This window comes from Poecilia formosa, unplaced genomic scaffold (genome assembly GCF_000485575.1).
Source record: "Poecilia formosa unplaced genomic scaffold, Poecilia_formosa-5.1.2 Scaffold5, whole genome shotgun sequence".
NCBI classification, from domain to species: Eukaryota; Metazoa; Chordata; class Actinopteri; order Cyprinodontiformes; family Poeciliidae; genus Poecilia; species Poecilia formosa.
Window position 1 is genome coordinate 2,146,833 of NW_006799944.1, and position 23,210 is coordinate 2,170,042.

Sequence of the window (23,210 nt, forward strand, 5' to 3'; positions counted from 1 at the left end):
TTCCAATCAGGCTGAAGAGGATGTCTAAGCAAATTTTGCCTTGCATTAAATAGAAACCAATGCCTCAAACACATCCTCGAGCCACTGGCACCTGACAACTACACAACAGAGCCGTGCTCCATAAATAATGAAGATAATGAAGATATTTATAACATTATTATAAGTAATAATGTTCCACTGTGAAAGAAAGATTGAGGCGGAGGTGGTGGAATCAGAAATGTAAACAATGGAATAAGGGGAAATATGAAATACAAAACAGACCAATACACTAGAAGCCAAAATTGAAAAAAATAAAATAAAATCAGCTTAAATCCATTGATAATTGGGTGTGTCAATGGAGCAAGATGATGGTTTGTTGTTAATAAAAAAATACATCAATAAGAATTGCAGCATCTCTTTCACGCACAAACCAGATCACATCATCATCTCTGAATATGGTGACAAGCTCAGCTGGGAGCATCAAGTGTTGCTGACACTGCAGAAAGACAAGCTGTTCACCCACTGCCAACCAAAGCTGTCAACCAAAAAAAAAAAAAAAAAAAAAACTGTCTGCAATTACACTGACAAAGCTCTCAAACTGATCTGGGACCAGTTCTGAAAAAACCTCTGCCTATACGTCTGGAACGATTTGAACTCAGTCTGCTGACTCAGTAGCTCCACAACAGAAAAGGCAGCTGATGTGTTTCTTTGTCTTTTATGCATCACAAGTGTCCATAGTATGTACTGTATACTTTTCAAGTTGACATGCAATAAGATAGGATTTATTTATTTAGTCTTTTTTGTATTTTTTCTAAATAACCCCTGCCAAGTTTTTTTTTTCCTGTTCTCTAACTAAAACAAAACATTTTCTGATGTCCTCTGGTTGAATTATTAAATAAATCAGCAACCTCTCTCTCAAAATGTTCCCCATCAATGCTTACCGATGATAACTAGCAAGAGCAGCAGGGACCTTTTTTTCACAGTAAGCTACAAGCAGACTCAGATAAGCAAAGTGCATTTACAGCTCCCCACAGGGTGCAAGTTTGTTAGGTCTCCTAATATAACTTTTCTCCTGATTTTCTCCTTCTTGCAGTATAAATTACCATGCAAATGTTCACCTAAAGAAGCCAAATCTGATCTTCAGAATTCATTATCAATACCCTTATCCTTGGTAGACGTTGTGTTCTGCATTGATTTCCCAAGTTTAATGATCCAAACAATTTCTGGCAATGTCTGGCAATTTCCAGTTGGATTCTTGGCTGTCTTGTGCATTTTTTCTTGTGCAAAAAAATTTGCAAAAATGTTCATTTATGCTTTTTAAATTAATTTCTCTGTGTGGGGAAAGGGAAAATTTACAACAAAAATGCTGTGCAGTTATTTTAAAGTAGCACAGTCCCGTTCACAGAATCTGAAACTAAGTGGGGTCAAACACCCTTTTAAAATCACACTCCAACTTTAAAAGGAAATACCATATTATTTTGGAGATATTCATCTTTTCCTCAGTAGTTAAATGGTTTGCCACACGGAAAGTGGTGGTTGCCAAGTGTCATTAGTCACACCCCATTTAGCAACTTCAACGACGCCATACTGGAAATGAGTGACAAGTCATTGCTGCCCATGAGACCTGAAACTCCCAGATAGCCCCAGCCTCCAGAATCGTGATGCAGAAATGCAGAACGAGGTGGTTGCCTCAGCTAAATCTGCCATTATGCTGAGGCACAGCATAAATACAGTATTTACATGACCAACTTACAACTGAATTCCCCTACATCAGCATCTAGTTTCTATCAATGCAGTAAAAGCTTTATGCGTCATGAGGGTGATGAACAGAGGTAACTTATTCTGAAACACAGCATCGCTCAGGTATTTGAAGCAAGAAGACAATAGGGCTTAGAATCATGTGTTTTGCATAAAATCTTCATCCTCCAGGCTGTGAGTTTAGAAATAGTACATAACCTACCATCTTCTAAGCGTTCAAGTTTACTTGTTTTTCCACAAAAATGAATGGAAGCAGCCAGGCAGCCACAGTCCACAAGTGTAACTAAGCAATCCCATCTGCAAAGACAGAGTGCCTTTTCCCCTCAGCAGATAGTTACTCCTGTAGCAGCGGCACTTGAACTCTGGTCTGCTTTTTGGCAGCTAATCAGTCATATATTTCAAATTCTTTTGAAATTATCCAGCTCAATTCACAAGCCCAGCATAGAAGACAAGTAATAAGCAAATTGCAATGTTGACTGCTCAACTTTTCTTATTCAATGATGAATAAAAGGCTATAAAAAAAAAAAACATACTGTGTGGATAATGCGTTTTTAAGAATGTGCAATTTTCATGAGAAAGAGACTGATTCAGCAACCCCTTAGGGAAAAAGTCCCCATAAATCCTTGTCCTTGGATCTGTTCCTGATGTTAAAAACACATTAGCCAGTCCTGAGAGAATTCAACAGTGTGCATTATGCATGCACTGTATACGAGTGAGTACGCATTCAGAACAGCCAGAATTACGTATTTCAGACCCAAGATGTTGGATTTCTGGCCCTCACAGTCTGTAGACAGACACACATATACTGAGATTTTGAGGAGTAATGTGAGTTGATATTTAAAATTGATGAAAACCGCTTCTCCAGTAGATGGATGCCTTGTAACCTGTCTAATGCCAGTCTGATGAGTGAACACAAATAGGCACATATCGTCTTATTACACCATTCCTCCTCACCCCCTGCAGCTATCTTCTCTATTTTTACCTGCTGTAGTCTTTCCTCTTCTCTCTCATCCTCTCTATTCTCATGACATTTCTGCTGCTCTGCCTCACTCCCGCTCTCACATCTCATCCTTCATCCTCCTTTATCTTTTGTCTTCCTATCCCCGGCCCCACAAGTAATGTTTTTCTCTCTTCCTGGGCACGTTCAACACCAAAACCCTGGAAGCAGGGACTTAGGACTCGCATAAACAATCTAGCAATAATGGCTTCTCAAAATAGAAGTGCAAATTGCAGAGCACGTTTCTGCACTTTACTAAATTCAAAACCAAACAAATCCCATACTTATTTGGTGATTCCCTGTTTTATGTCAGCACATCCTCACCTCTTCCTCCCCGTCAGCGCCCCTCCCTGCCCAGAGTCCGGCCAGTCTCGTGTCACACTAGCAGCCAGCTCAGGTTCCACGCTCAGCGGAAACTGGACACACGACACACCCGCTGCACCTCCGTCCTGCCATCCCAGCCACAAAAAAAACAAACAAACACCCAACACCTGTGCCTAAGGGTAATGCATTCTAGTAAGCAATAAGTCCTAGCAAAGATCAGGTATATGGAAAGTTTGTATGGAAATCTGCATGCAAAACAGGTGAACATGACAAAGGAATGGAAACGTTGGTCTTACGCTAAATTCTTTCATCCCAAATTAAAAAATGACACCTTCCTGGAACAGGCAAATGCTACAATGCAACAATACCAGCATATCTTAACAAGTAGATCTATACCGTTTTACATCAGCCTGTCTAAAAGAGCCTCCTACAAGAAAAAAAAAAGAGAGAAAAAAACAGCAGGAAGACGTTCCAAACATTATTTTCTATGCATGAATGAATACCTACAGTAAGGCTTTGTCCAACAGCTGAGAGAGGCAGAGCTAACATCCAGAGGCTGAACACGCTCCAGCGTACAACTGAGGCTTCTGCTGGATTACTCTCCTGTATGAGAGAGGCTCCCACACAAACACTAACTCGCTCCGCACCTCGCGCATGCATGCAGCAAAGGCCAACCAGCTGTGAGGTTCTTGGTTACCCCACAGACAGTCACTCACAACTCTGCACACTGCTCTCTCTCTCTCTCTCTCTCTTTCTCTCTCTCTCTCTCTCTCTGTCTCTTTCTCTCTCCATCTAGCTGTCACTCAAGCACTAAACTCTAATTCTGACTGTAGCCTGAAAAGTGTTTTTTAATTATTTTTTTTTTTTAATTGACTTATGATAGAATAGTCGGAATACTAATGATACCAACAGTGCTTTATTTAAAATGTTTTTGATAAGCTTCATTAGAACACTTTCGCTATGCTTTACATATCTTCCATATAGTACACAATACAGCTACATACACCGTTTTCAGGTGTCTCTCTTTCACAAGCTGCAATTGATGCTGTTTCGATTATTATTATGTTTTTTGTCTTGTGATGATTTACTCATCTTTGTAGGTGATTTAGAAAAGTTAAAGCTCATGCATATAAAAGTTATATTTTTTGTGTGTTTTTTTTTTACCCACTCGGCTGCTTATATCTGCACTCTGAAAGTAATATCCTGGAGTCTGGTGACATTCATCATTCACTGTCTAACACCCCTAAATATCAAAACTGAGTTAATCTCAAGGAGTTAATGAAACACCTACAAAGGTGTTCAGTTTAGTCAAAAATCATTACTGCATCAGTAGATACTGTACAGCGTCAACAGGACCTGCTCAGTGTGGAACACTTGCATCAGTAGCGATAAGCTGTGCACAAATAAAAATAAAATAAACAAAGAGAAATGCTGAAAACGTAAAAGAAGAGAACAACCTGAGTGAGCAGCGACCAGCAGCACATGGTGTTTTAAGCACATTAACTTCTTCTGAGTATTTTTTTTTTAAGTTAAATTTCAGAAGCTACGTAGCTTTCTTCTCCACCTTACTACATTTTCTCAAATCTTTCTGTTCTGATGGCACTGCAGTAGCAGGTATAGTGGCCAAAAACATGAAAAATGTGCAACAGGGGCTGGAGCTGTAGGAATAAAAACACCCCTGTGTTCTGGTAGCGTGCGCTAGTTGGGTAATGGTTAAGACCTGCAGTAATATTTCACTATCACATTGATGTATGACCTCACCTTCACCCTACCTGCAGCAAGTCATTATGTTTTCATACCTTGATGCTCAAAATAGTTTAGTTTTCTAACATAGTAAACATTTTCTATTACAAAATGAAATTTTGTCTCAATACCGTCACTTTTTCCACATTTTCATAAACACACATTACCATAAATCTTAATGTTTTTCACACTGCTAACCAGCCCATGATTAGAATCAACCCATACGTTAAAAACTAACATGCGTATATGAATATTAATAGAGTTAATTGATACAGTAAAGAGGAATAAAAACAACAAAAAAAGCAAAATCTAAACAAACATCTCAAACATAGCTGCAGATAAAGGAAATCAATATCTTGCAGCTTTCCGTTCCCTTTACATTCGAAAAGCAAAAAGCCAGACACCAAGCCAGACAGGGCGACACAACAACAGGGAGGTGCCACTTGGCTTCTTGGCACTGTCAGCCATGCAGTTTGTGGGTGTGCGTACATGTGCATGTATGTGGGAGAGAGTGTGCTTGTTCTTGTATTACAGTAGACTCAGGTCCCAGGACACGACAGCTGTACCTTTCATGTCTGCTGTTGTGTTCGTCCTGATCAGCGCTGTGTCAGTCAGCAGGTCTTATGACGACAGTTGCTGAGTTCCAAACAACATACATCCGCAAAACCAGTGGCATTGCAGAGAGAAAAAAGCCTTACGGGAAATGTTTATAATGCTGCGTTGCATGCCACAGCACGGTATTTCGCTTAAATCAAAGTCAATGTAAAACAATTGGATATGATAAAGTGTAAGATGAAGGAAAAATGTTTAGGTTTAGAAATGTGTTTTCAGGTATAAAGCACAGAGAGTCCATATGCTTTTGGTTAGCATTAGAAAAACAACAACATTAACATCAAAAAAGATTCTTTTAGGACTAATTTTCAACTTTCAAGTCATGATAACATATATCACCCTGAGTAGGTGGTTCATCATTCATGCTGCGAGAAAGTGATATTTTTCTGAAGATGACAGCAAAAGAGCTCTGTTCTCTTCATTTGAGCTTTCAATGTGTGTCATGGAAGAAAAAGGTTGGTAGTTTTAGAAGTAGAAGCTACGTTCTCTGCAATATGTAACTGGAGGTTGCTGTTTTAATAATGCTACAAAGGTCAAGTTGTTACAAAAACTGGTTGCTGGCTAAAGATTCTGGTAGGTTAATGTCTAAAATACTGATTATATCCCTGATTACTGGCTGGGCATTAATACTCCACCAATGACATACACACAAATGCAGTGGACACACAAATATCTAACTGAAACACATTACTCTGAAAGGCAAGCAGAGTTGCCCAGCAAAATTACATTTCTTTGATTTAGTTAAATATGCAGAGAGAATGCTGAAGTATTGTGTGTTTTTAAACAAAAATGAGAAATTTCTGGTGTGCACGCAATCAAAACCAAATGCTCAAAAACAAACATCCGTGCTCTACATCCGTCCTTGTTTGAATCTCCTGTGTTGGTATGCTTGCATCTCCAAACCCTGCAGTGTGGCACCATCTGTTTCCTCATAACTCATCACACATCACAGCGCATGCACAACAAAAGACACGCGCTCAAACATGCACCGCACATCATTAGCAAAACAAACACACGAATGCCTCGCACTTCAGCTGTAACTCTGCATGACATAACAGACAGAAGAGCTGACAAAAGCTCCTGAAAGCCCGTGCAAATCTCTTCTCTGTGCTGCAGAGTCATCAGCGGAGGAAACGGGAAGAGATGCAGGCTTTGTCACTGGTAGCTGACTGGTGTCAGACTAACCGACAGATGGGCAGGCATGGCAGGCAGGAAACAAAGACGTGCACACACAGAGCTGTTTGTAAGATACAAAAATAGATTTTACTTTCCTCATAGACTTTGACCATTTCTCCAGAATTTAAATAAATAATGAATTCCTTGACTGCCAAGCAGCCACAGAAAGTGGAAACGCGACAAAATTACAGAAGCAAAGTCAGAAGATTTCTCAACAGCCGGTAACAATAAAAGCTTTGTAGAGTGGACAGACACACTGTTTTCATAGATCAAACTATTGTTTGATCTCCTGCTGCTATTGATGGCGCAACTGAGTCTTTTCTTTCAACCTTTATCAAACAGTCATTGTGTTTTACCTTTCAAGTTGATTTTGGCTGCACTTTTTGCTTTGAATGTTTGTTTGTGTTTTTCATGTCCCATATTTTAAGCTTATACCAGGTTCACTCACACATTTTTGTATGTATTTTGCATATAAAGTGATGATAAATTCTCCTTTGGAAGTTTTGCAAGCATTCGTAAGCTGATATTATTCAACTACAGTTCTTCAATCAGATTGTCCAGCAGACTGAAATCACCGTCATTCTTATTATGTATGCTACCTAATATAACAAACCAATCTTTAAAAAAAGAGTAAAAAGAAAAAGCAGGCTTCTATAAATAAGAATAAGTGCAATTGGTCAACAAACTAAGAATAAAAGTGAAAGGTTAAAAGAAAATTAAGTCTAAATATGTAAAGGTAGTGGAAGAAAACCACATGATCATGGAGAATTAAGGGATGCAAGGATGTTAAAAAAAACAAAAACAAAAAATAAAAGAAAAAAAAGCCATGTTCTGGTTTGTTTTAAGCAGAGTCACTACAGTGGCTAATCAACACTGGGATCCAGGCCAAACAGAGCTCCTCCTGGGAGAATCGCTCCTTCCTCTGGATCTATACATGGATTCATCATCTCTGTTTACTTTTGTCTGTCTCTTTGTCTGTGCCTATCTTCCTCCCTTTTCCTTTATCACTCCTTGACATTGCTTAGGTCATCACTTGCTACTTGCACAACTGCCTCCATCGTGACTGTTGATTAGGCGCCCGGTCCCTTTGTCCCCGCCATGTCTCCGTTTCCCATTTGAACTGTCACTAACCTTGAAAAGTTCTGGTTGCTTCCAGATTGCCAATTTGCACTCAACATCTAACAGAAGAATGCAATAAACTGGGAGAGGAAAAACCTATTGCTTCCAGCTTAAGCTGCTTTTTCCGTCCCTTCATCGCCTCAAGTCACTTTAAAATGCCTCTGAATTTTCAATATGCGTCATGTTTATACCACATAGACGTGTAATACATCTGAGTAAAAGTACTTTCAGACAAAAAAAGCTTTATGTTTTTTAATAATGGAAGTCTCAAGGTCTTGGCTTCAGAGAATTTCACACGCTAATAGAATCCCATTCAAAAACAATTATATTTTCTCATAAAAGACCAAGTAATTTCTTTTTTTTTTTTTTTTTTTTTTTTTTACAGGTCATTATGGGCGTCATTGGCAAGATTTCTTCTCTCTAATAAGTGCCCTCTGAGTAATTAGTTTTACCTAATCCGTGGTTCTCAAACTGTGGTGCAGCTACTGCTGGTGGCACTCGGGCCGCCTCTGCTGATACTCAGGCTTAAAAAAACAAACAAACAAACAAACAAACAAAAAAACAGTGCTAATTTAAAGGTAAGAAACCAACCAAACAAAAATTCTTAGTTCAGGCAGACCAATCTTTGTCCGAAAGAAACACCCCTCCTCTGTACTGAAAAGTGTGGTGTAACTCATTGTGCAGCATTAAAGTCGTTTTATGCTGTCTCTGATTAGTCTCACAGATTGTAGCAGAGAATGACATTATTCCTGCAGTTGAGCATGATCTAGTTGCAAGTCAGCTGGCAGTGAAATTAATTATTTGCTTCTGTGCTTATAGATATTTTCGATAAAAGCTGATGTATTTCTCTCCATTTAATCTGTTTGACACAAAAGGAGCATCTTCAAAAATACATTCTGTATAAAGCTAGCTATGATTAATAAACTAAAACCCTTTAGAGGTACTCATGAAAAATGCCAGTGACTTTTTCTGTCTGGATTAGTCATATTGGATATCAAAATCCGACAAGTACAAAGAGAATGAGCCCGCAGTTTTAAATTAACTTCAAATGCACAGTAACGTGAAATGATCATTTCATTCAATTGGAAAGGTGCTGAGAAACTGTTTTCTCATCTTGCTTTATTATCTATGTTGGTATCTTTAAACACATTTTCTGTGGGTTTAAAAGGAAAGAAGTAAAGCGCATTCAGTGAAACATGCCATTGTGCAAAGCATACGCAAAATGGTGCTACGCGGTATAAATGTTAATTTCCTTGTAGATGCACCATTACATACACATACAACAGGATGTATGCAGTAGATTATTATGCATAATTTCAGTACATACAGCTAATACTGCATTCCCCCCAGCTTCTATAAAGTATTCTTTAATAATCTCGTGTTCCCTCAGTGGGCTTCTTAAATCTAGTTTCCCGTGAGGCTCTGCCAGGCAAAGTGTAATTTAGAACAGTGACGAAAAACTACTGAAATCCAATATTCATTTTATTTCTTTTTTCCCGAGCTGTACATAGGCTATATGTACATAAACCAGATAAAACAAGGAAGTAATCACTGTTTCACCAGAGAAAAAAATTGCTAATGAAAAAAAAAATGATCTCAATATAACACCAAAGCTACTTTTCCCAGCTCTACTGTAACAAGCATTCAGTATGTTATCCAAAAAAAAAAAAACTCAGTGTAAAATACAAATGACTCGTATTTCTAATAGTATTTTGTAGCTTACATGACATATAACATATAAGCCATGATGGAATAAGGTACAGTGAACGTTGGGTAATGCAACTATAACCGACACGTTAGATTCAGTAACATATGCAATGGGCTATAAAGACTTGTTAAGACCGAGGGTTATTTCATTGAAGGCTGAGAATCTAGAGGTGTATAGGTTCCAGTCATTTCTAAATATATCAGTCACCAAAAGATGCTCACAGCACCCACTCAAACAGCACACTTTCCAGTACAGAAGTACAAGACTGTAATCAGAGCAAGGTCAGTGCTGATAGGGGGGAAAAAAAGCAGCTCAGGCAGGAAGAAATTCAAACTCCCTCTCGTTATCTCCTTGGCTTTACTTAGAGTCATGCTGCATTCAGTGCATCTTGTGAGTGGAAGGTCCAAAAGGTTTTTATGTGTGTTTCTGAGAAAGAAAGAAATAGATGGTGTGCAAGCACCAGAACTGGCACTGCATTTAGAAGTACTTAGATGAAATGCTGGCATATATTTCACGACAATAAATTAACTGTGATAATTTGCTCCAGTATAGTATTCTTTGCGTAACAAAAACTACACAAAGTGGAGGAGAATGTTTGGAGAAGTCCAGGTAGATGAACCCTGGCTCAGAAACAGGTGTTAGTATGAGGAATCTGGGAATGAAGTCAACCCAACTTTCTAGAAACGACTTGGAAAAACTGTTGATATGCCAGACTAACTAATACCAAGTTAATGGTAAAAAGATCTGTTAGTATTTTGAATTCTCAGACATTGTAAAAACTTCAGCATTAGTGAGGCTGGTGTACTAACCTAACCACTTGTTTGGTATAGTAAACTCTGTGACATGATACACAATTTTAACAATCTGAGCCATTTAAATGTGATGTGATTATCATCACCTTTGTCTAATAACTGAGAGAAGCGGAAGTATTGGAGAACGGCTTGTATTTTTAAAAAGAAAACTGTGGGGCGATACCTGTCAAAGATTTCTAAAATGTTTCAAAATCGAACTGTTATTTTTTGTTTTTTGGACAAGGCTGCAGAGTGTTTCTTCACACCAGCGTACGCTTAAGACTTGAGAAACTGTAGTAGCGAACCTTAGAAGTTTCTCCCAGTGACTCATCCGCTTTCATTAAAACGACACCCACATGCACATTCACACCATCAAATGATTCTATTATACACACCAATAATTCTGCAGCATTTCTTTGACACTTATCTTTATAAATGCTGCAAAGCTTTTGAAATAACTCTGCCTTCATAGTGAAAAATGTCCTCCAAGTCCAACAACTTTAAAGGTAAAACATTCTCCCTCTTCGCTAAGAAACTCTGAGACTGACCTGGCATCAAGATCACTTTTTCTCAAGAAAATTAGACTGAACGTAGAGGTGGAATTTGGGGTTTTCTTTTCACATCTTTTTATTATTATTATTATTGTTGTTGTTGTTGTTGTTGTTGTTGTTGTTTTAACAATTAAAATTGATTTTAAAAAGTACTTTGAACTTAGTTTTAACCATGAATTTCAGCCAGCTTAGTCATTTTGCTGAAGGCTAACAAAATTTCTGCCATTACATTTTTTCAGTGATGTTAAACATTAGGTTGGTAAAGACACTTTTGATTTAACTTCAGGGTTAAATCATACTTTTGCACCAATATAATTGGTGCAAAAGTATTCACACCAATTATATTTCATAAAAAATTAGATAAACCTGAAGCAAGGCCAGGCTGTTCTACTTGGATTTTCTTCACTTTTTCCATCTTTGCATCATTTAGCTAAAGCCGTCATCTGCAGTCAAAGGGTTTAAAAAATTTCCACAGCATTCTTTACAAAGCAAAGTTGAAGATGAGGAGAATTTTTTTTTATCATTGCAAACAAATTAGCTTTTAAAGTAACTTTAGAGGTGGAAAGGTGTTTTAAAAATAAATTAATTAATTAATTAATAAATAAAATAAACTGAGTCAAATAAACCACCATGCAGTAGAATCATAGATTGGCATTTGAATTATGTTTAGTTGTGTATAGAAGGCGAACTTGGCATACATGCCGTGTGTATTTTTGTCTTGCCCCACTATGTTCAGCATCTCAGCCCCAGCGGACCCTGTGGACACAAACCACTTAGAGAGCAGAAGATTTAATAGATTTTAAAATATTTCTCAACCAACGTGTCTCACTTTAAGAGCCAGCCCGAATAAAACTTTATATATAAAATCATCAATCAACAGTGCTCCTCAACTCCTCTGCTACCCTTTCTTTCAGCCTTTCTTTCAGAAGACAATTAAAGCATCTGTAATGAGATCTGGATATGAGAGATATCCCAGACAAATGAGTAGCAAGCATTTGCTCAAAGCTCAAATAAGTCAGAGGCGGCAAAATAATGATGTGGAATTTAAAGTGAGTCTGTTGTGTGACCGTGTTTATGGTCTGTGGTCATAATCACGAGTCTGAAATAGTGCAACAGCTGTTGGAGATTCCAAAATGAACAGTGGCAAATCGGAATAAGCCTGAGTTTATGCAATAAATAGAACCCATCCAGCGTTCTTTGGCCTGGGCGCGTTCACACTGCAGCCTGAAGTGACCCAATTCTTTTTTACTTAATGTGGCCTGTATCCTATCTTTTTATGGCGGTGTGAACAGCACAGGTCGGATTCTTTTTCGAATGTAACCCATATCCTACACGTCTCCGATGCAAATGCGACCTACTAATGTCCAGGTCGCATTCATCCGAACTGAACGTCACTGATTCTCAATAAATCTCACTATTCTCGTCCTGATACGCGCAAGTGGGAAGAAAAACAACAACCATGACGGATTATATGAGGATTAAGTTGTTAATATGCTGCTCCGGCCGGACAACAACTTCAAATGTGTAAGCTAAGCTCCACAGTTAGCCTCCATGTTTACTTCCGCAAACACTGAGCACTTCTTCTTCTTTTTATGGCGGTTGGCAGAACACTTAGAACGCTGACGCTATTGCGCCCTCTACTGCGCATGCGGGACACTTTCAGGTCGTTTGCCCGTTTACACTGCAGAACGCATACAGGTCGCATTTACTGGCAGTGTGAACGGGCCCGGCAAAAAAATCGGAATTGCCAAAAAAATCGGAATTGGGTCACTCCAAGCTGCAGTGTGAACGCACCCAGATATCGATGTGTGAAATTCTTAAAATAAATGTACAACTTAGTTGACCAACTTACACCAAACAATTTGCTGCTGTTCTCAAACAGTTGGCTTTAGAAATTAATTTGAACTCCATCGACATCACTATGCATGTAATGACAAGAGAAACACAGGTTCTCACGCTAGCCTTTTGTCTCACAGCTTTTGTAGTTTTCAGATTTTTCTAGTTATTGCTCAATCTGTAGATATGAGCAAGTTTAGGTGGGTATATTAACACACACCTTGGTTACATGAGTGGCATGTTCTCCCCTTCTTCCCATTATGAAAAGTGGCTAGGAGCTTTTTTCTCACATTAGCATCTTAGTCAAACAGGATGTTGTGGATCACTAATTAGAGGATCTAGAAACTCTAATGTATTTTTTTTTTTTAAATGCTTGAATCACATTTATTTTTATAGGAATTGTGAGGGGATAGGAGGAAACAAAATAAAATATTTTTCAAAACATGTTATGATTCAAGATGGAACTGGACCATACTCCATGGCAACAACGTTTTACACAACATGTGACTTTTAAAACTGGTGAATTTAAACATATACAAAAGAAAAATAAACTTACAGTTTAGACTACAACTACCAAAAGGAGAGGGAGAGAATTTAAGCCTTCTAGCTAGCAGTGGTAAGTAACTATGCTTCATAAAAATTACTTTAGTTATACACTGTAATTGAGCTTGGACAATGGTAAAGAGCAAGAAAGAGCAAGACCAATAGAGCCTTGACAATACATTGCTTTCCTATTTATGTGTCATTACCAATAAAAAAACAAATGTGATCTTAATGACGTCTCAATGTTGGCTCTAATGTGTTATATTATAGCCTCCATGTATGAAAAACAATCTAACTTTTCACGCGGAACCGGAGAAGAGAAAATTTCCTGATGGCAGCCTCTAGAAGAAAGACAGGCCACACTGCCTCTCGCTTCAGGTGCAGCTTTTCCTCAAAAATTTTACATTTTCCTTACTGTGTGATGGTTGTAACTTTTTTATGTTGTGCTACTTTCTTTGTATAATGTTTGTTACCTTATGTTTTTATTTGAATCAGGCTCAAATGTTTTTTTTAGAATTTGTATAAAGATCGGCAAAAAAAAAAAAAAAAGAAAGAAAAGGCATGTATCAATGCAATCCACTGTATCTCTGTTTAGCCAATAAATTCACTTTTTCTGACTGATCAGGTCGCGACAGCAGGCAGCAAGTGACAGGAGATTCTGTATCGTATGGATCAACAGAATGGTGAATAAACAGGTGGAGAAGAAAATCGCTGAAGTGCAGGAAGAGATTCTTCTCATGTATCTCGAGCTGAGAGTGCACATAGCAGCCAAGTTTAAGGAGCATTTGGGAGAAGCAGTGGTGACGCAAAACAGAGAAACCCCCGGATTTAATAGGTTATCTGATACAGAAGAGATGGAGACAATGCAGCTTACAGATGAAGGAGGAGGAGAAAAACCACAGAGCGGTAGTGACTATCCAACACACTCATCACCAGAACCAGATCAAGGCTTCAGGAAGACTTTAGGCACATTCAGTGAATTCGATTTGGTGGATATCAGAGACACAGACGTCAAGCATTTTCCCGGCAATGATCACAGTGCGTCGCAAGAGGCCCGACGAGAGCCGATTTCTCCGTCAGGTGACCCAGCTGTCTGTGACAGCTGCAAGCTGATGAAGAAATCAGTGGAGAAACAATGCCCCCACGATCCCTCCCAAATGCTCACGGGCAGAGAGGAGGAAAGCGTCGAGGACAAAGCAAAAGCGGAGCAGGACGCACTGATGAAGGCGCAGTGGAAGGAGTGGCTGGACAAGCAGGAAATGAAAGGGAAGAAGAGGCACGAACAGAGGAACGTTCACCAAAGAGCGATGAGATCGAGCTCATCAGACAAACAAACGACGAAAACAAAAAAATCTGGACAAATAGGCACCATGAAGAAAATCAAAACATATATCAGTGAATTGTTTAATTCTTCTGAAAAGAAAAAGTGGGACATGCTTTACGAGGAGGACTGACCCTCAACTCCTCACGGATTAGTTTGTTGTCTCAATGTCGTGCTGCGCATAAAGGCTCAAACTACAGTTACTCAATAAACAATGAACACAGTCTGCAGCGTACCATTTTGTCAGAACTCAAGAGAACATTAAAGTGAATTAATGCATGAGGTGAGCTGAGGCAAAGTTGACTACAAACATGGTTTCTTTACCTTCCAAACACTGCCAGATATTGAAGACACAACCAGGGTGCGCCATGATGCACAATATTAAAAATAATGTAAGTTACATACTGAAAATGGTTGTTGTTACTTATTTTCATGTAAAAGGAAAGGTAATACTGTCGCAGACCATGGCTAACGATCCTGCAGCTTGTCCCTGTGCAGTGCAAAAGTTTTATTTTTCTATTATTATTTTTTATCTGAATTAGTTTGGTGAGTAGTCAGACCTCAACTGGACTTATTCTGCACAGAACAGAAATCGATGTAGACGCATTTTAAGAGTTATACCATCATTCGACAAGTGAATAACGGTATAACTACACATATATATGCACAGTGTGGATGCTTGCTTGTTTGTCTATGAATTGACGCAGGAGGGGATCTCATGCAGGGACGCTGTTCATGCAAAAGCCACCAGTCCTTCCAAGCACCGACAAAACAATCAAATGTGCTGTTCCGTTAACTAAATGTTCATACCTACCTCCTACTCCCTGCTAGAAAACAGTTGGTGCAGTGCAAATGCTTTTCGAAATGAAATCAAAAAAGATTACACATGAGAACTGCTCTCACTTGGCAAACATCTAAGGCAGAAATGAAGATCAAAGCTTTTAGACGCCTACATTAATATTCATTTATCAGAGGAAAAATAAAGGCTCAGACCACATTTGTCAGAAAACATCCAGAGCTCTTCAAAACTTCAGAAAATGGTAACGGCAAACTCCAACCGCGTCCAGAACCATCAATATTATTAAATTATAGTTAACGGGGGGTTTTGTTAAAATGTCGTACAACATTCGTTTTCTCACATATTCCAAGTCAGTCTTGAGCGCTCGGTCACAATGGGGCCAATCAATATTTAATTTGGTCATTTTGGTCCACTACGCATTACATATACAGTAACAGGAAGGCAGGCTGAATGTTCGGATGTTTTCTGCCACATGGAGTGTTTTACATGCAAGTCAAAAAAGTTCAGTTCTGAATTTACCTGACCATGTGTTTAAAACAGGTTTGCTGTGAGTCTCTCAGAAGTTTCGTTGCAAATTTCAAATAGAAATTCTGTCCTTTGACACTGACTTTCTTCTTGCCCTTCGTCCTTTGTGCTGGGGTGCAGAACTGGCTGCTGTCTGTTCACTAATGTTCACTATATTAAGGCCTTAACAGAACAGATGCATTCATGCTGAGATCAAACAGCACGCATATCAAAATTTGTGCAGACAACAGACTGGACTGGATTTTATTTAAGAGTGTCAGATTGAAATGAGCTTAATGCAAATGCACACCACACTTTTGAGATTATTTACTTTTAAAAAAAATTGTGAAAACCATGTATAGTTTTCCTTCCACTCCACCAGCATGTTTGTACTACTTTGAGTTGGTCTATTACACTAAATCTAACACATTGTAAATGTTGGCAAATTAGGTCATTATTGGTTGTGAAGGCAAGAGAAAGTCAGCAATCATATTTCAAAGGAAACACTGGAAAGGACTCATAGCAAGCTGAAAGCTTTTTTTTTATTATTATTATTTATGATGTACCAAAGTGCTTACAGCAGGACAGTCTCATCTCTCTTGGAAGTCAAATCAGATTTTCACCAGCAGGTGGCACTAGGTCTCTTCCAAGGTGCATCACAAGTAATGCTTCACATCAGCAGCACCAACAGAAACACCATCCTGCAGATACTGTACTGAATTACTTGCTGTCTGTCATTTCATTGCACTTTGTAAAGGAGATGACGATGTGCCAAAGTATGGAGCCAGACCATTAAATAAAACCAGAACCTCAAAGAGGTGCCAGTCCTAAAAAATACGCTCACTAAAACAACATGTGCTGCACACACACTAAGTGTGAGGGTGAGACTAACACCTGCGATACAGGAGTAAGTTATCTTGTAATGATTTGTAATGATTTCCAACTCCTGTAGTCAAACCTAACACGAGAAAATAAGAAGCTTTATTGTGGTGCAAGTGGTGAGCTAATTGAAACTGTAAATACAAAAACTGCTGGATTAGTTCAATCAAAATGATGGGTTAACAATACCCATTCGTGCAGAGAGTTAGAGATCTCACAGCCCACTTTTCTATCAGACCACTACAAAGAAAACAACAAAACAAAACAATACTCATCCATTCCTTCAATAAAATGTTCCATCTGCCTTTTTGCTTTTTTTTTTTTTAACAGGTTGCCATTTTACTAGACTCTAGATACAAGATGTATTAGAATTAACAAAAGCTGTAAACTTCTGCCATAGCTTAAATCATTTTGATTTAGAACTGATTTTGACTTGTATAGGCCATTACAAATAAAAATAAAAATCCGACAGAGAAAAATGAGTAGCTGCCAGGGAAGCTGTGGGTAGCCTAATAAAAACACCAAGAGTTTTACCTGTGTTCAAGTTTCCTCTGCACCTTTTGTGTCATTCAGATATTACTACCATTAGAGTTACCTTATTTAAAATAAAAAAAAAACTACAAAGTTTTAAAAGTGTACGTCTTGGACCCACTGCTTGGCTGCTCTGCATGCACAGCTATAAGTGCTGTAATGCAAAGGTAGTCAATTCACGTCCTCAAGCCGACAGAATTGTACGTTTTCTTTTTTTTTTTTTCATGTTTCAACACAGGGGATTAAAATTTAAATAATTTCCCATCAATGACTGAAGAGAAGCATTTATGATTTATTTAGTAACTCAAGTATGCTGAAGCAGCAGGGAGACCTCAAAAAGTGAGCTGTCAGGATGGAGGATTCTCTCTGCTCTGCACTGTGTGAATCTGTCCTCCTGCACGGTTCTGTCAATGTTCTCATCTGGCATTTATTAGGCTAAAAGCCTTTGCAAGACGAGGCTCTCTGGATCCACACACCAATCAACCTTTAATATGGGTATTCATTCCCAGTTAATTCAAATCCTCTTAATCCTACTACCTTTTTTTTTTTTTTTTTTTTTTACAAACCTTTTATACATTTAAGCAGTTCTGGTGCTTTTATTGGAGATTTGTCCCCACTGGAAGCATTTTTATAAACACTGAAAAACATATTCATCCAAAAGTCATCCAAAATCCTCTTTACTAGTATGTTTGAGTACCTCCAATTTGGCTGTTCAATCAGGACTTTTAGAAATGCATGAAAACGCTCCAACTCAACCCGGCATCAATGAGCCTCTTAAACAACATCATTTAAAATCATTCTGTAGAGAAATATTAATGTCAGCAAATGTGTTAATGACTCGAGTTTTACTACACGATTAGCACAAGTTTGTACCAGCTATAATTCATATTATTTTTTTATAATGAAAACTGGTAGTAAACTGATTATAGGGAGGATTGACTTTATACAGTGCAATAGGCCTATATGAGGAGGATTTTTGCCTTTTGAAATTAAAGTCGCTGTTAAGAAAAAGACGTTAAAAGGTTGTTTTCTTTATAGATCTTCCAAAAAGACAGACAATACCTATTGATCAAGAAAAATGATGCAAGTCAAAGCTCTACAGTGTGAGTGAAAACATTTTCCAGGGTAGACATACAGTAGGCACTGTCCCGATCTTAAAAATGTACATGTGTAGTAGTGCAGGAGAGCAGAAGCGCTCCTTCTGTCCTCCTCTGTCACCATTATCCCCAAACAGATCAGATGCAAGCCTGCAGCAAACATGAAAATAAATAAAAATAAATAAATAAATAAAAATAAATAAATAAATAAATAAAACAGGCCTTCTTGAACGGTATATTTAGCTCATCTCAGCCATGATGACAAACATTCTTTTCCAACCAATGTTTAAAACCACCAGCTGTCCAGGTTGCAGCCTATTTGCCTAATGATCACGTATGTTTGACAAGCCAGGGGTTTAGCTAAAGTGAGATCAAGTAAAATCAGACAGAATAATCCGGTCAGTTTTATAACAGCTCTGTCTCAGTAAAGCTTCCCCATGTGTTGGGCCAGCAATACAGAGAAAACGTGAAAATGAGAGGTACATTTTTAACATACATACATACATACATACACACATACATACAATACCAAATGATATTAAAAATAAACTCTACATAAAGATTTTATTGTTCAACATTTGTTAAATGTCACTTTTTTTTTTTTTTTTTACATCCATCTCAATCAAACTTTACATTGAATGTCATTCATCAGCTCCAGTCGAAAGCAAGCTTCCTTTAGATTGGTGACTTGGCATCAGATCAAATGAAAGTAAAACAGCTAATTTAAAATTCTTGAGTGCTCTGTCACAATGGGACCCATCAATATTTAATTTGGTCATTTATGATAACGACTAGGAATACACTACAGCACTGGGATGACAGGCAAAAAATGTTTGGATATTCAGAATGTTACACAGACTTACAGATGATCTTTATGGCCAATTCCAACATTGGTGATTGAACAAACTTTCTATCAACAATACTACAATACTAGTAGTTGAAATGTTTGTTTGCAACTACTGCTTGCTAGGGCAGAGAAAGGTTCACTGCAGGGAAGCTCGTTTGCATTTGGCGTCCACTCACCACTGAGAAAGTGAGGCCAACATTGAGTTGCAAATCAACTTTGTCTGTTTAGCATGAAGAGCAGGAAAACATCCCTGGGCCTTTCCTCAACATGTGTTAGATTCAGAATCAGCAGCCATCGCCTGCTGGGGGAGACATTACTGTTGTCTGCTTTCCTTTCGTTTTCATACCCAGTGTTATCTATGAATGCTCACAGTGGCTCTACTTCTAATTCTTATGTTATTAATAGCAAGAGAGAGGAAGAACCAGAAATGTGCACACAGACAATGTTCACTCAAAGCGAGGGCGCACTTTTCCTTTTTGGGCAAAACTTGCCAGATTTTCAACAAATTTCAAACTGGTGGCATTTTGATTGTTTTGTGTTTTGTATTTTGTCTGCCATCTTTGCTGATCCAATGTTTTGACTGATGAGTCACTGATGTCATGTCTGGTGGATTTGGGCCTGGACCAAAATGCAGACAACTGAGAGGCATCTTCACTGAGTCCATGTTTTAATGGAAAAAAAAAAAAGAAAGAAAAGCTTATATACAGAGAGGTAAACTGCAGGGAAGGCAAGGCAACGAGGAGGTTACAAGGAGAAACTAACAACAACAATATATCAGGAGGATCCAGTGAGGAGTGACAGAAGTAAAAGAGCTTATATACCGGGAGAGTGACAGCTGGAACAATAGGCTATAGTGCTGATTGGCTAATAGGATGCAGGTGTGGGGTGAGAGAAAGGTAGACGGAGAGGGGAGAAAGAGAGAAGCACCAGGGAGCAACAGAGAACAAACAGGGGAATTATCTTTAACCACAACTAAAACAAGGAATAAATAAACTAAACGAACTAAGAGCAGCCTAAGAAGAGTAAGACATGACAAGACTGATTAGGTGAAAATTAAAATAACTGGACTAACAGAAATGAACATGGATGAAGGAAAATAATGAAAATAAGAAATCAATACAGGAAAATAACAGAATCAAAGAGCCCAAACAAAATGGGAGATGATATTTGATGATTTTCCCAGGTGGGAAGGTTGGATTAAAAGCAAATTTGTTAAATCCATTGCTTTATCTTTTGATCCAGAAGGCTGATTCATCTAATTGTTTTCTCTATTCTCTCATTTACAATCACCACCATGCAGACATTCACTGGATGTCACTGTGTCCATACAGAAGTGGAAGGAGTTTATTTGTGGAATAATACTGTAGAGATTAACCACTTAAGAATTATGTTTCCAATTCCCAATCTCCAGCTTTTGTAAATCTTTGGCCTGTATACTAAAAGCAATTTTAGCATGTTCCAGACATGACTCAGATCGAAAGTTAGAAGAGTTTTTATTCCGGTAACGTCCTAAGTTTATTTTATATTTTAGTCTGCAACGCCGTGTTTTTTCACATGTGCTGGAGAGCATTTAAGGCGTTATGTGACAAAACCATCTTAGACAGCAGAGAACAAAGCTTGAGGGCCACATACTGGCACAGAGCACGGTTCATACACTACTGACTGGGTGTTTTGGATTTGTCCTACAGTTCGTAAAGGGGACAAATGTCATTTCCAAAGAAGCAAACAATGCAATCAGTGGAAAGGAGAAGTGAAACCAGATTGGGAGGCAATGCAGGTAAGGTTATTCCCAAAGGCACGTTGAGAGGTGATGGATGGAAGAACATGGATTTTGTTGTTGTTGTTTTCCTATCACTGAAGCAAGAGGTGAACAAAGAACCGGGTCGGTTTGCTGTGCAAGCACTTTAAACTTTGCAGCCAGGCTGAAAAGTGTTTACTTAGCCTTTATCAGATGTTACTGACCAGCTTTATAATAATGTTACAGTAATTTGAACAAATAAACAAAAATACAAAAAAAAGGTTTCATGACCTGTTTTAAGATATACTGAAATTGAAAATATTCTGAAAGAAACAAATCAAAAATGTAGAAGGAACAAAGCATAAGAAGAAGAAACACCTCAAAGGAAATTAATTCATAATACTAACACATAATGTACTGAAAATGGCAAGATTTATAAATAAATGGACAACAAAGAAATGATCAAAAACACAAACACACACACAAAAAAAAGCAAAACCTAAACACTTTTGTGACAGTCGGTTAACTAGAAACAATGACGGGTTGCCATGGCTTCCCAAACAGCTGACGTAAGAAAAACAAGAGAGCTCAAATATGAACAGCCACAAAAACATCACTCTCCAAAACTTCATCTGGCATTCAAAAAAAAAACAAAAAAAAAACTTTAAACTGGAGTGGTATGACTGAAAAACACAGAAAGTTTTTCAAACCTGTTTATGGATTTGGTAATCAGTCTTCATCTAAAGTTTCATCAAAGCAATACAAAAATAAGAGCGAGTAAGACAACATCCGAGCAGACACCTGGATAAAGGACATTAAAGGCAGCACACTGTCAAACTAAATGAACAGTTCATTTAAATGAACAGTTCAGCAGTTTTGACAAAACTTGGTTTGATGAGAAAAAAGTAATTTTTCTCATCAAATTCCCCTTGATGTCCATCACAAATGTCTACTTATACGCTATACGGCTTCGTTTGCACAACACAAATCCCCTAGCATTTTGGTAAATATATTACATCAAATAAAAAGGTTCTTAAGCCTGAAGTTGCATTTTATACTAATTTGCAAATAAAGTCATCATTCATCTCGTTTCGGTGCCGTCCATAACACAACCCAGCAGACAGAGCATTTTGATAGGTTGCTCAGAAATTAATTTGTTCTGAACGTTACTGCATACCAGTTCGCCACTGTGATCCTTTTAAACATACAACGAGGAGGGAGTTCATGTGTGTTGCTTCTTTTCCTGCAGAGTGTGGCTCAAAGCCGCAGCTCAAAGCTTCCTGTCAGCTTTGAAGACTAATTTCTAAATCCCTAGTTTAGACTAACTTTAAGTTAAATCATCATATTTTTTTTTGTCATAAACCCCCCAAAAAATGATTATCTTGTATTGATAAAGTAGAAAATTATTATTCCCATGAATCTCAAGATTACTTATTTTATTATTAGTCATGGTTTGAATATGCACAAAGTTCAAAACAGTCAGTGATGATGTCTAGCAGTAAAACTATTGTTTTTTTTTCCCCAAATGTATTTATTTAATTTGATCAAATATATATATTCTTTTTCTTCTTCTTCTTCTTCTGCAGTGTTTGTCACATTTATTAGTACCTGTTGGTAAGATTTTTAATCATAGCACATTTATTTTGTGAGAAAAAATGTTTAGTTAAGGCTTTCCTGAATGTTCTAGATATTCTTTTTCATTTTGGTTATGAACTTTGTAACTTAATTCACAGGATAAGCTTTTTGATACTCCAGAGAAAACATTTTCCATAACTTTGTTTCCAATTCTGCTCTTATCTCAAATGAAACAATGGTATTCACATCAACTATATTTGCTTTCTTTTTTTTTTCTTTTTTTTTTTTAACTTATCTCTCTTCCCTTGTTTTTCCATTTATGCTTGAAATGCTGACTTGGATCAACATCCTGCTCACTTGTTGCATTACATTACCATTTTAAACCGAAGCAGCTGAGGCACAGCAGTCGAGCTGAACCAAAATGTTTAATTGTTGTACCTGAGTTTGCTTGAATATGTTTTGTTGGAATCTGAAGAAACTCCTGAACAAATCGCCTGTGATGATTTCTTAATGCTCAACTTCTTAACATTACGCTGTATTTATTCTACATGCAATATATTGTATTAATCGTTTTGTACTGTAAACTCTGTTTGAAGTATGCTCTTTCTCTAATAGAGTACATTTTACTTAAGTTTCTCTTTTCTTTCTTTTACTTTGGAATTTTTATGTTACAAGATTTTATTTACTTGTACTTAGAAGTTATGAATCTCCTGATAGAGCAACATTTTTTTTTAAGCTGGTCCTTCATAGGACCAAAGGGAGGAAGTGTTATGACAAGACTT

General features: G+C 37.8%; 2 protein-coding genes across 8 annotated transcripts in view; one reads left to right on the plus strand and one right to left on the minus strand.

The window, feature by feature from the left end:
- The window catches only part of mctp1a (multiple C2 domains, transmembrane 1a), a 139,040-nt gene that overhangs the window by 109,965 nt on the left and 5,865 nt on the right, over positions 1–23,210 (minus strand). The window contains exon 1 of one of the 7 annotated variants that reach the window (XM_016677010.1): positions 3,566–3,689. The exons of 5 other annotated variants lie outside the window; for them this stretch is intronic. In XM_016677010.1, the coding sequence (XP_016532496.1) occupies positions 3,566–3,607 (42 nt within the window). In that variant the 5' untranslated portion in view covers positions 3,608–3,689. Of the gene's footprint in view, positions 1–3,058; positions 3,078–3,565; positions 3,690–23,210 lie in introns of those variants that run through there. One more of the 7 variants, XM_016677012.1, reaches the window with a different exon arrangement.
- Positions 13,100–14,684, plus strand: LOC107837489 (uncharacterized). The gene is made up of 3 exons (XM_016677023.1): positions 13,100–13,210; positions 13,408–13,515; positions 13,763–14,684. Exons 2-3 carry the CDS (start codon positions 13,469–13,471, stop codon positions 14,589–14,591), a joined length of 876 nt encoding a protein of 291 aa, XP_016532509.1. The 5' UTR covers positions 13,100–13,210; positions 13,408–13,468; the 3' UTR covers positions 14,592–14,684.